The 13,271-nt window shown below is 35.7% G+C and overlaps 1 protein-coding gene across 5 annotated transcripts in view; it reads left to right on the plus strand.

The window, feature by feature from the left end:
• Positions 1-13,271, plus strand: part of LOC149780285 (zeta-crystallin-like) — a 69,409-nt gene that overhangs the window by 23,321 nt on the left and 32,817 nt on the right. Inside the window, exons 1-2 of one of the 5 annotated variants that reach the window (XM_089937090.1) lie at positions 935-1,042; positions 11,911-12,040. In XM_089937090.1, coding sequence (XP_089793216.1) covers positions 11,912-12,040 — 129 coding nt within the window. In that variant the 5' untranslated portion in view covers positions 935-1,042; position 11,911. Of the gene's footprint in view, positions 1-934; positions 1,043-2,440; positions 2,598-2,670; positions 2,693-3,317; positions 3,473-11,910; positions 12,041-13,271 lie in introns of those variants that run through there. The other 4 variants (XM_089937088.1, XM_089937093.1, XM_089937089.1 and 1 more) reach the window with 4 other exon arrangements.

Below are 13,271 nucleotides of genomic sequence, written 5' to 3' on the forward strand. Positions count from 1 at the left end.
AGTGGTGTGATGAAGGAAATAAAGGAGGAGAAGGAGGATGAAGAGGAAAAGATAAGAATAAGAACATGGAACGAAAAAATTGAAAAAGAAGAGGAAAATGAGAAAAGGAAGAAAGAAGAAGAGGAGGAAGAGAAGAAAGAAGAGAAGGAGAAAAAAAAGAAGAGAAAGAGTGTTGGAGATAAAATAAGAAGTTGGTGGAGGAAAAGAAGAAATTAGAAGAAGAAGAAAACCCAAAGGCCCTTTTCAGGGCCCCCATATATCTCGAAAAGAGATAGCCTTTGAATTGCCTACCCCTTTTTTTAAATTTTTAAATTTAAAAAAAAAAATCCCATGTTAAATTCCCCTTGTCCCTAAACAAGCCCAAACTCTATTCCCCATGTTAAATTCCCCTTGTCCGTAGAGTGACCCACGATTTATTCCCATGTTAAATTCCCCTTGTCCGTAAAGTGACCCACGATTTTTCGCCATGTTAAATTTCCATTGTCCGTAAAGTGACCCAGGGGTCCCTGTAATGCTAATTCCCATTGTCCGTAAAGTGACCCCTTTCACTACTTACATATATGAGGTCCAAAGGATAGAACGTTTTTAGCGTACACGTTCATTCGTCCATGTAGACCATGTATCTTCCAACTTGATATATAACACATATTTACACAAGGACGTAGGAAGAAATTATACATTTCGATAACATGTTATACAGCAAGAACATATCCTAGATCAAAAGTTCATTCTAAATTCAGTTAATATGTTGATTTCATGGGCGTCCGCAGTCATTTTTCGGGGCGGGGGGTAGGCATCTTTGTAGCTAAGGTTCCGATAACCCTACCTACACCTTGGTGGATCGAACAGCTATATTAGTGCTTTGTCCTAGTGACATAAATTTGATTTCATGTGTTGCCTCCCTTAGTATATAATGCCAACTAACCAATAGCGTGATGCATTGTACATCCGCCGGAAACGGTGGTTGCTTTTGACCTAAAAAGGATACTTTGTAAATTTATCATCGAAAGTATGACTATGTACCAGAGAGAAGCCCTAACAGGTATATTTGAGTGAAAGGCATTTGTGCAAACACGGACCGATACTTGAAAACTGCTTATTCATCAGCCCGTTCAAGTTGTGTGCTCTCCTTTCTCAATCACGTAGGAACAGTGGTCAAATTTGAACAACTTAAGTTTGATTGGGTGTCGTAGCTTGCCGCCGCATCCAATGAATTTCACGGACCAGAAGGTCAGAAATATCTACTCGATATGCCAAGGTGTAGATAGGGTTATCGGAACCATGAATAGTGAAGATGGGGGAGTTTAGGGGTATAAACCATAATCCAAGGAGGCAAAGCCAAATCAAAGAGATTTATTTATGTAATGCACAATGGATTTTTAATGGGTGGGTTAAATAAAACAAGAAACTATCGCTTGCGTCAACTCCAAAACTTCACAATGAGTAATTTGCTGCATGAAGTAGTGTTATGTATATTTAATTTAATTCTTTGTCTGTTAATTTTAATTTTTTAAAATTTATTTCATTACATGTTATTGTAATGTAACATTGTTTGCTGGAATTGACCTTGTCCAAAACTGAGTTAATTTCTGCTTCACCTGATTATTTATTTTTTAAATTTCATTTATGTAAACAACTAAAAATAGCTTCATTATACTCTATGTGTATGAGCTTATTAACCAAATTATTGTTCAATTAAACAAGAAGTATAAAATATGATGATCAGGATCAGGGTTTTGGAAATTTCCACGTGAATTTTATAGGTTATTGTCTTGTAAGTAATCAAGGCTCATTAGACCATTCTATAAGGTTATTTTCCATTAGGTAATGGTTGTTTTTGAATTATTGAATTCAAGTGATTATTTTCTCTGGAAATACAGAAGTGGTCTGACAAAATTATTGGATAAAGACATGCATCGGAATTTATACTGAATTCAAACCTGGAATAAAATTTCTGCGATTCAACAAGAGACTGTTGACACATTAGCACTTCGCTGAACATAACAGACACGTCATCGCCTTCAATTTTGGGTCTTATCGGGACTTGAACTCAGTTTCATTCAGGACTTTTTATTACTAGGACCTGTGTCTTTAATTCTTGTATTATAATTTGGATTTAATTCGCAATACCGTGAGTTTATTTTTCTCATTTTTCACTTTGTATTCCAGGAAAATAAATTATTTGTTAAATTTTACACAGCTTGTTATCTTCACTCTTTTCTTGACTTATCTTACGAGCATAGGCTCTTAACAGGTAGTGGCTTGTATAAAGACTTTTCGAAGATCTAATTTAAATCATTGATGTCAATATTGGAGGATTCCGTGCCAGTCGAAGATAGTTCCCTCACCTGAAGTTCTGCAGCATGTAGATTATCTGAAAATTAGTGCCTAATTATATATTTTGAATATCGAAATCAGAGCATGATTTTGACGTATATAGCCTAATCACACATTCATATTTATAGACAGTACTATCTCCGCGTGTCTAAATTGTGATTCGCGCGTTAATGATCCTAAACAGTGAAATTCTCCAGCTGCAAATGTGGTGAGCGACATCAATTAATCCATCTAATACGATTGCTCAGGTGCAATTACTGGTAAGTATATATTAGTTACATGCCGGCGCTTGGTGATTCGAGTCTAAGGAAGTATATTTCGAAAGCAGACACACACAAAATGAAGTTTTACACAGGTTTTTAGTTAGAACGTACAGTACTGATTTACGACCTCGTTTTAAGGTATCTCTGTAATCGGGATCAGTACACACTTCGATAGCAGTACCGGAATTATTTGTCGCATGTAGACTGTAAGTTGTCATACGCCACATTTATTTTCGGACATAATTAAGTCATGCTCTTAAAAATAAAAGTGGCGGATAGAACCAGCCTTTTAACTCGTCGACAATAAAATAAAAAGATCAGAATATGGGGATTTTTTTTTTAACTGTTGATATCTCGGTTTTGCATTTAAAAATGTTTTCTTTTTTCACAGCTTTTCGGAATGTTTTACTGCAGTGATATAGTTATAAATGTCGGTGCGGAAAGCACATTGTTTGCAAATGTCGCACGCAATGGTGCTAGACGCGAGCTTGAAGTTGAAGAAAAAAAAGAAACAATAATATGAAAGAAAAAATACCGAGTGAAAAAATTACCTCAGATTACTATATCTCTTTTATAGACAGGGTCCTGTGTCAGAACTTGTCATGTGGGTAATCTTAGGTAATTTTGTCACTCGTTATGATTTTTTCCCCATTCAAATTGTTGCTTTTATTTCAACATAAAGCTCTCCTCGAGAACCTGTGGTAGCACGGGAATTAGGTCGATGTTCTGCAACCCGGTAACTCCGGTTTGTTTACTGTACTGAAATATGACTTCGTTGTCAACAAGTCATAGGCTCTTTAGCTTGTAAGAGTCCTTGGAACACTAATTTTACAGATCTAGCTGTACTTGAAACTTCAGTTGTATGAATATTGGTAAGAGTCTCTCTCTCTCTCTCTCTCTCTCTCTCTCTCTCTCTCTCTCTCTCTCACACACACATTATATATTGCAAAGTTATGCAAATATAACTTGTGAATCAATGCAGATATTAAATCAGTACCCATTTAGGATTTTGTTTATCGTATAGTTTTTATTTTAGTTGAAAGAATATGGACAAAGAGAAGAACAAATTTTGGCATTTATTAAATTCTGGCTCAGATGCTCCTCCTTTCAGTTCTTGCACATGAAAAAATAATCCCAGACATGGGTTTTTCTTGACCTTGTTTTGCTGCAGTCTTTTATTGACATCTTTGCACCATGCAGTGGCAACCTTTACAATAATTTGTTTTTTTAGAAAATATGTGTCTGTATTAATTTTGAAAAGTTTTCAATTTGTTTTTCCGAGGTTTCAGCAGTTGTGATTAATATATGTGGTAATGAATTCCAGTCTCGGATTGTTTTAGGGATAAAGCTAACTTTGAATCAGTTTGTGCATATGGTATCAAATAAGTGTATTCAGGTTGATTTCTACTGGTTCATTTTCATTTTGTTACATTTTGACAGCGAATTTTTCCTTTATTTTTCAGGTAGTTGTAGAAAAGTATTAATCTGTTTTCAAGTAAATATTGTTTTTAATAGCCTTCAAAATAAATTATTCAATATCGAGGTCATACTTCCTGGGGTATAATCATAATTAAATGTAACAAACCTGGCTGCTCATTTTTCGATTTGTTCAATGTCATCTTGAAAATCCTGTCAATGGGGGCCCCAAAATGTACGAGCATATGATGATTCTAAAATAGGTCAGACTAAAGCCTTGCAAGCGAAGTGTTTCACATTTTGTAGGAAAGATAACAGGTTACATCTGAATAGGGTTAAAGTATGATTTGCTTTGGTGCATAATTCTTGAATCTGAAGGTTCCATTTCAGATCACTGGTGATTGTGTATTTTCTACAGTAATGCCATCCAATGAATGACATGCTAGTATTATGGCATTTTTTAGGTTGAAATCGCATGCCCCATTTTCATACCCACTGTCCTAGTTTATTAATGTCATTTTTATTATCTTAGTATCTGCTCAGTTTTGATGGATCAGTAGCATGTTCTGTCATCTGCATAGATGTGAATTTTTTAGTCAGTTATTATATCATTGATGTGCAAATAAAAGAAGACTGGTCCAAGTACTACCCCAGAGGTACCACCACAAATTGTACTCGGAAACATAAAAAGTCTAAAGTCTAACCAGTCTGCAATTCCATACTGAATTAGTGTCAAAAGCTTTGTCAAAGTCTTATACAAGAATGTCTACTTGGTCTCCCATTATCTAAATTTTTAGTCCAATCATCAGTAACTCAACAAAGTTGTGCTGTGTAATTTCTGGAAGACATATTGTTTATCAGATATGACAATGAAAAGTTTTACAAATGATGTTGGAATAGACAATATGCACAAGCTTTTTTGCAAAGTTCACCTGTGAATGAGCTTCAGTGGTAATAGGTTGTCCATTGCACTTTCACCTTTTATTGAATTATAATGCATAATTCGATAACCAGTAACATTTGGAGGTTGTATTTTTGTACAAATTGTAATTAAAAAAGCAATTGTATTTCCAAAATCAGTAGAAAATTTGGCACAGACAATATCATTTTTCAACATGGGACCTCAAATGGAAATTCCTGTGTGATGTCATAGTTTGCTTATGTTCAGAACACCATTTACATTGAGTTCAAAGAGAATGTTTACAATGTTTCCACCTAAAGCGTGTTGATTCCACTAAAATGGCATTTCATTTGTTGGATATTCATGTGAAGTGATGATTGTTGTTGTGGGGTTTAACGCCATTTTCAGCACACGATACATGGCGGCCAGTATTAATGGTGGAGGAAGAACCCGGGAAAATCCCAGAAAGAACCACCAACCCATGAGAAGCTACTGGCAAGCTTTCTCACATAACCACACGAGCCGAATCTAAGACTCGAACCCATGCAGACAATGGTGAGATGGCAGTGATCCATAACGGGCAGTGCTTTAGACCACTCGGCCACTCAAGGCCCCAAAGTGATGATTACTGGATGCAGAAACTTTACTTAATCTAGACTAGAAGGTGTTGCTTTGTATAAAATTCAGAATTTAATATATAGTGATGAGATATTTGCATTATTTCATTTGGAAGATTGCTGTAATTTAATAACTTTTTGTCAGTTGGGAGACCGTCATTTGTCAGCATTCTATAACTCCTGCAAGTTGAGATATAAGCTACATTTATCCTGGTAGTTGTGTTTGGGTAAAATACGCTCCTGTTCTATTTATAGTTTTGAAACCCACCCACCCAATCCCTCTATCCCTTAAATAATATTTGTTTTGTTTGAAAATTAGTCTCAGGGGGATAAATTGGCAATATTTGGACAAGTAATGTTGTTTCCCCAATACTTTTGGTGCTATCAGTTGTAAAGATGGCTGCCAAATTGTTGATAGTAATACTAAAAAAGATTATAGAAGTTACTTAAGGAAAATTTGAATGGTTGCAGCCAATCAGAATGGTGCACAAGGATTTCATGGGTTTATTTGGACCTATCAGATTCACATAAAGTAATAGGTTAATCTGTATGTAAGGGGTAAAATTTGATAATTAACAATATGTACTCTAAAACCAATGGCCATTGATATTACATTGGCAGCAGTATTTTCTTGATCTACGGGTCACATGATAGGTCATTCTAGTGGACTAGATGCAGTCAGGTGGTACTGCTCATGTGGCCTAAATGGTTAGAGCATCCACGCAGGAAGGGGGAGGTTGTGGTTTCAAACCCTGGCTGAGTCATACCAAGGACTTATAAAAATGGTACTAATATCTGCCATGCCAGGCACTCAGCAGTAAGAGGTTAGTGGTGGGACTGGTCGGTCTGGTGTCAGGATAATGTGTCAGGGTGAGACATGATGCTACACGTCTGCTGCATGCTACCCCAGTGCTACACATCACTATAAACTGCCACATTGCAGACTTATTAGCGATATGACTGAAAACGTTTTAAAGCTACATTAAAAATACAAATCACACATGCAAGCAGCTGGCTGATCATAGCGTCAGTTGTATATCCCCTTATGAATTGAACTTCTTAAACATGTTCCAGAAAAGTCTTTGTTTATTGTGGAAGTGATAATACATAAGGTTAATGTTATATATATATGTCATTTGATTTATGTACTTTCATGCATGTAGGCTTCCACACAACAATTTTGAGTGCGCTGCTCCTGGTTACTGATATTCAGATCTACAAAATTAGATGTAACATTCATCTTTTATATCACCTGTCATCTTGACACAAAATTATCTAAAATTTATATCCAGTGTTGTATCCAGGTAAATGTTTTACTGCTATAAACATTGACTATCAGGGCTCAATAGTAGAAATAAAATTTTGACAGGATAAGATGACTACCCAGGTAAGTGAAGCAACCATAAATATCTCAGGGCTGATCAAATTTTTATTTCCACCCACCCACTTGTCCAGGACAAATAGTTTCAAAAAATTCACTTGTCCTACTAATGCATTCAGAGAATAAATGAGATGTGTGCACCTGAATCCATGGAAAGAACAAATTAAATGTACATACAGCAAATTCATTTCTTTAAAGGTCTAATAGATAGCACTACATTGAAAACAATTCTCCCATAACAGAAAATGGATTTCTATAACAGGCTAGAGTGTAGGCTTTGCGAAACAACTAATTTTGAATTTCATGGTTTTGAGTTTTAAAATGGCCTTTCTGGGAGATAGTAAATTATAACTTACAAGATTTTTGCACATGCTAGCTGGTGTCATACATATACTGTAGAGCATGGACATCGTCAGTTCCAGAAGTCATGAGATTTGATTGGTTTCATCCTGAATTTGTCAGATTTGTTTGCAGCAAGTGCAAAACTCGTTTCCCTAAGAGTCACTGAATTCTAGCAATGGGTAATTACCAATTTGAAAATTTCTGTCCTTTGGTTTTATCATATTTGACAGTTTCTGCCATTGCAGAGTCTGGCTAAGTCTTTTTGGAAAAATAGTTACCTTGGACTTATTGGGAGCCCAACATCGTATCCCTCCACTTTCATGTAAATTTTGCTAATCTTGAAATTTCTTTTTTACATAGTAAAGAGCAGCAAGCGTGACAACTACTTCCGAGGTAATGCGTGTGTGTGATTTGGATTTTTAATGTAGCTTTAGAATTTTTGCTATGATGTCTACAGTGTGGCAATTTATTGTGATGTCAAGCACAGGGGCATGATGCCGCAGACAAGCATCATGTCCCACCCAGTCACATTATTCTGACACCTAGCCGACCAGTCCTAACACTAACCTCTTAATGCTGAGCATCAAGCGTGGCAGCTGCTAGTACCATTTTTGTAAGTCTTTGGTATGACTTGGTTGGGATTTGAATGCATGACCTCCTGCATCGAAGACAGATGCTCTAACCACTTACGCCATCAGAATTGTAACATATATTTTGTTGTTTAAATATAAAAACAGTTTTTTCATAAATTATGTCATTGTTTTGCTTCAGAGGCAATATCACACATGAAAGATGGTTAAAAATTAAAGAATCATTACTGTTATTCAATGATTTCAGACTCAGATGTCGATCTTCACATTAATTTAATTGTATTAACTTTGATAGGTCATCCACTCATATCAGTGTTAAAAAAATTTAAGGAGGTCATTTAAAACACAGCTAACTAACCATACAGAGTTTGTTTTTATTGAGTTGTTTATAATGGCTGATAATTATGTTGCTATGTCAGTATGCATTCAAGTGGTAAATAGAGAATGCCCCCATGTAGTTGTTATCAGTGACCACTTTTTATAGGTGTGATATATCAAAGGATTGGAATGAATAAAAAGAGGGAGGTGTATTAAAACATTCAGTACACTTCGAGTACATGAAAGACCAGATGAAATGGTTAAAGCAAGAAATTCAGCACTTGTCACTCATTTTAAAATAGGATAAAAACACTTGTCCTGGACTAGTGCCAGGGAAACTTGTATTTATCCTACTTCAAAAAATGAATTATTTTGGATCAATGGCTATGGAATGTTTATCATTCCAGTAACTGCACTTTATTCTGGAAAAAAGTCATAGCTGCCATTGTATAGACAAGGTGCTTGAAGCAAGGTTACAGTATTTTTGATGAAACTAGTTCAGAATTGATGTGCATGCACAGGTAGCACAAGGAGTATTTTAGATTGCTGTCGATTATCTGTCATCTGACCATGTTATATCAATTGTTGGACAGTTTGCACAAGTTTGTTATTGCTACCACTCTTGAACTTGACAAGAAGCATTGCACACACATTCATCCCAAGGTCTAATTGATCCTAAATGGAAATAGTGCCCTTTGGACATCCAGTATGGTCATTGTGGTGACAAACTTGAAAAGATCACTGCTCTTCCGGACTGGATAATTATTTCTCAGCCATGTGACAGAGAAATCTAGCTGTTTTGCTAACCTTACTTTTCTTATCTCAGTCTGGTCATATCAGACCAGTTGTCTCAATCAAAATATCCACACATTCAGAACTACTTTTAAAAAAAAGAAAACCTTGTTGTCTTCTGCTGTGCCTGACGTAGTTGTTCAATAAACAAACAGCAACAACAAATATATAACAAAAAACATAGTAACTCAAGGTTGATCCATCTTTGAGAAGACACCATACAAAACATTTCAAGAGAGACACGCACACACACAAATGTCGAGCTATTTGGTATTTTGCTAGTTTCACACAGCATGGTCAGTTTTATCCTGTATGCAGGCCTAACTCAGTACATTCTCAGGTTAGCATCATTAAATGTAGCTAAAGCCACCTAACTAAATTTAAATACTTTGTGTGAAACAAATTATATACTGTTAGCTACATTTAATGATGCTGACTGGAAAATTGACTGGCTGATTGTGCTACAGATAGGATAAACTTCTCAATGCTGTGTGGCATGAACTATGACATAAAACACTGATCCATGCATATAAACTAGGCCTACACACTTCATCGCCTCATGGAGAGACAAATAATATAACCCCTTGACTGGAATTTCCTTGTCTTGGTCAAAATCCCAACTTAGATTATATTAATCGAGGGACACTCAGGCTATACACATTACCGGCCTCAAAAATCCCAACTCTCTCAACAACTACAGAAAACTTAGTAACAGCCAGAAATGTGTGATGTCAAACATGCTTTCTTCTAATTTTGTTAGGCATCTGAAATTGTGCCCCAGTTGAATTGAACATATACCTACAGTCTTCAGTGACAAATAATGCACTTATTAATCCATAAGCAAATTTCACAGTAGCACTTGCCATATTTCCAAGACAGGAAAAGTAATTTTCATAGAAACCGTGAATTTGACAGTTCAGCACGTTGTTATTTGCTAGGGTCTATATTTGGATGGTCTTTCATACACGGGGGTAATTTTACAATCAATATTAATTACAACACAAGTATGTCACAAAACAGTTTCACCTCCTTCAAAGATCATCATCTTCCGTCTTGGATTCTTTGTCGGGATTTGAACTTGAAATCAGTAGGACATTTTGTTCTTAGGACTTCACAAATTTTATTCTTGGATTATTGCTGGATATTTTTGGATTTGATTCTATAAAACCATAAGTTCATATTCTTTTCACTTTTACAGAATTTTTCAAGGGAAATAAATTTTTGTATTTTTCAAAGCTTGTTGTTTTCACTCTTTCTTGTGTTACTGTTTATTCGAGCCTAAACAAATGACATAAGAATGGTCATATAGATATGGGGTTTTTCCCTAAAATATGGTCATATAGATGTGGGTTTTGTCACTAAAAGACCTTTTATGATATCTTGTTGGTTCTCAGTATAGGTGCCAGTGAACAATGGTGGCCAGTTTTTAAAAAAAACTTGCTATCACTTCATCTACTGGAGGGATGGTTGTATTTATACAGGGTTTATATCAACAACTTCTCACTGTTTGTATTTAGTCCTAAATGATAAAGATTGCAATATGACCTTCCAAAATCTTAAAAATCTCATCACTGTACTTCTTCTGTATGAATGTGCAGACTGACATTAAAAACCCCACTAAACAAATGCTTCTTTATGGCATTATATAGCTATTTCTTTGGTACAAAAATGTTGAAATGATTTCCAAAATGGCTGACTTGACAGTCGTCGTCAAATATTTGGTTGGCTTTTTCTTAATGGATGGTCATATTGATACAGACTTTGCACTGAAACACTATAGTAACCTGTAGCATGTTCTGAATTAAAATGGTGCTCATTGGACCTCTTACATTGTATCATACTAGACATCTCAGATTTGGTTATCACTACCAACATTCTTGTATAATATGGTGACAGCAACATCTGGTTTTCACTTCAGTGCCACTGACATCATTTGTTTTGTTTGGAATGAAAGTTTTTTGAATTTGACTACTAATATATTAATGCTTTTGTGAAGGTGTTTTGAAAACCAGATGTATTCAACCTTGAGGCGTAGTTAAAGCATTTTTGTATGTCCCTAAATGTGAATCATTGACTTGTACACATGAAAGTGAAATTTGACCAGACTTTTTATTTACCGGTAGCTTAATTTAAAAAAACACGTTGATAATCAAAACTGTGATATAGATCAGAGCTGTGGACTTGTTTTTTTATTTTTTATAGCTGTATGGTCTTGAGAACATTATAATGGAATCAGATTTTAATGGATAAGTTTATAAATATATTAAGGGGATATGTTGAATGGTGCTGCTGAAATAACTTCATTTTTTCATTCCAAAATATGTAAATTGTATATTTTAATCAAAATTAACGGTGTTGGTGGGTTGATCTTTATCTTTTCTAATGTAAGTTTGGTCTAAAAACTTTTTTTAAAGATATCTAGTTCTAGCTCAAAGGCCATGACAAGGAATTTTTTGCATGCACTAAAAGGTATCTAGGGAGTATGTTAACTCAGTCATTGAAGAAGATATTTTTGTTACCCAGTATAGTTGTGTTGGAGTTTCTCAAGAATATCAGATTATTTAAATACTCTGCAGTTAAAAATATTAAAAAGACAGAAGAAATTTACTTTGTCTTGGATTCCCAAAAATGATTTTTTGGCCAGTAGAATGTCAGTCCTTTCAAGGGACTCTTGTTGTTTTATCAGTAAACTGCATCCATGAGAAGAGATGGTGACTGTGTTGGAAGGTTTTCAGCAAATCATATTTTTTCAAACCTTTGGACAAAAAAACCCTCAAAAATATTCACAGAAGAATATATATATATAAAGTATATTTTGACAGCATGGTGCATTTAATAAACGTTGGGCAAATTGAATTTTAAAATGTTTATCATTTGCATTTATTCAAACACTCATTGCTAGAGTGACATGCTTAGACCTGTTTCTGATGATAAAATGTGCTTTATATTTCAGAATGAAAAGAGCCTTTACTGTAGCCACAAGAGAACTCATCATGAGAGCAATTCGAGTTAGTCAATTTGGGGGACCTGAAGTTTTGAAGGTGGAGGAAAATGTTCCTATTCCATCCCCAAAGGAGGATCAGGTGACTTCTTATTTGATGTTTAACTCACAAGATCTCTCTTGATATTTTATCAATTTATTTGTAAAGTATTTGAAAGTTCTTCGCATTTTTTACATTTATTAAAGGATTTGAATGCAATATATATTTGCTTAAAAGTCAAACCAAACTACAAACAACAAAGATTTGGCATAATGTACCTGCAGATCCAGGTCTGTGTTGTTTGTTCTACTGATTACTCCTATCAAACTACACAGACCCAGTTTCTGCTGGTGCATTATTCAATGGCAGACAAGGTTCAGACTGTGCAGTTTGCAGTTGGACTCTTATTATAAGTGAGGCAGCTGTTGAACCAATAATCCAGCCAACAACCCAGCTATCTATCCAGTCAAGACCCAAGCCAGCCATCCTGCCCATTGTTGAGTCTTCCATCCATACCAATAAGACCATCTGTGGCACTTGTCTCATCACCAGTGCTGACTCAAATCTGTAAGGATTTAACCTTTGGAGAGATACTAAACTGTATGCTTCAGTGATGGCATGGCCTTGTCCCTGCTACACAGCATATTTTACTTTGAAATTGACAGAATGTCAGAAAAACCCCAACCGAAAATTAGGATCTGACACTGGTTTGTATGGTTAGGAAGCTGATCTGTTGCCCATTTTCTCCAGTTATTGGTGAGTTGGGGCAATAAAGTTACATATCACCATGTCAACATTTTAGAAGTAACGGCCATTGTAACTGCATTTTGTGTCTGCAAGAACAAAGTGATTTGAAAAGTTGTCCTCATTATGTCAGACAATTGATGTGGGAGTGGGGAGAATCACCAGCTTGATGCATTCTGGTTTGGGATTTTATCTGCTGGTGTGCACAGATAAATATTATGATCCAGATTTGGCATTCTGTTCAGGCCCAGTATCCTGGTCAATTCATTGCCAAGATGGATATTATGATCCAGATTTGGCATGCTGTTCAGGCCCAGTATCCTGGTCAGTTCATTGCCAAGATGAATATTAAGATCCAGATTTGGCATTCTGTTCAGGCCCACTATCCTGGTCAATTCATTGCCAAGATGGGTATTATGATCCAGATTTGGCATTCTGTTCAGGCCCAGTATTCTGGTCAATTTATTGCCAAGATGGAGCCAGCTAATTCACCCAGAGTGGTTTCTACATATCTCCTTTTGAGGATTTATGCATTTTGGGGCCGCCCAGTAATAATCACAAACTGCCCACCCTCTTCTCGCTAGTCCTA

This window comes from Sinohyriopsis cumingii, chromosome 16 (assembly GCF_028554795.1).
Source record: "Sinohyriopsis cumingii isolate HCF-2022 chromosome 16, ASM2855479v2, whole genome shotgun sequence".
NCBI classification, from domain to species: Eukaryota; Metazoa; Mollusca; class Bivalvia; order Unionida; family Unionidae; genus Sinohyriopsis; species Sinohyriopsis cumingii.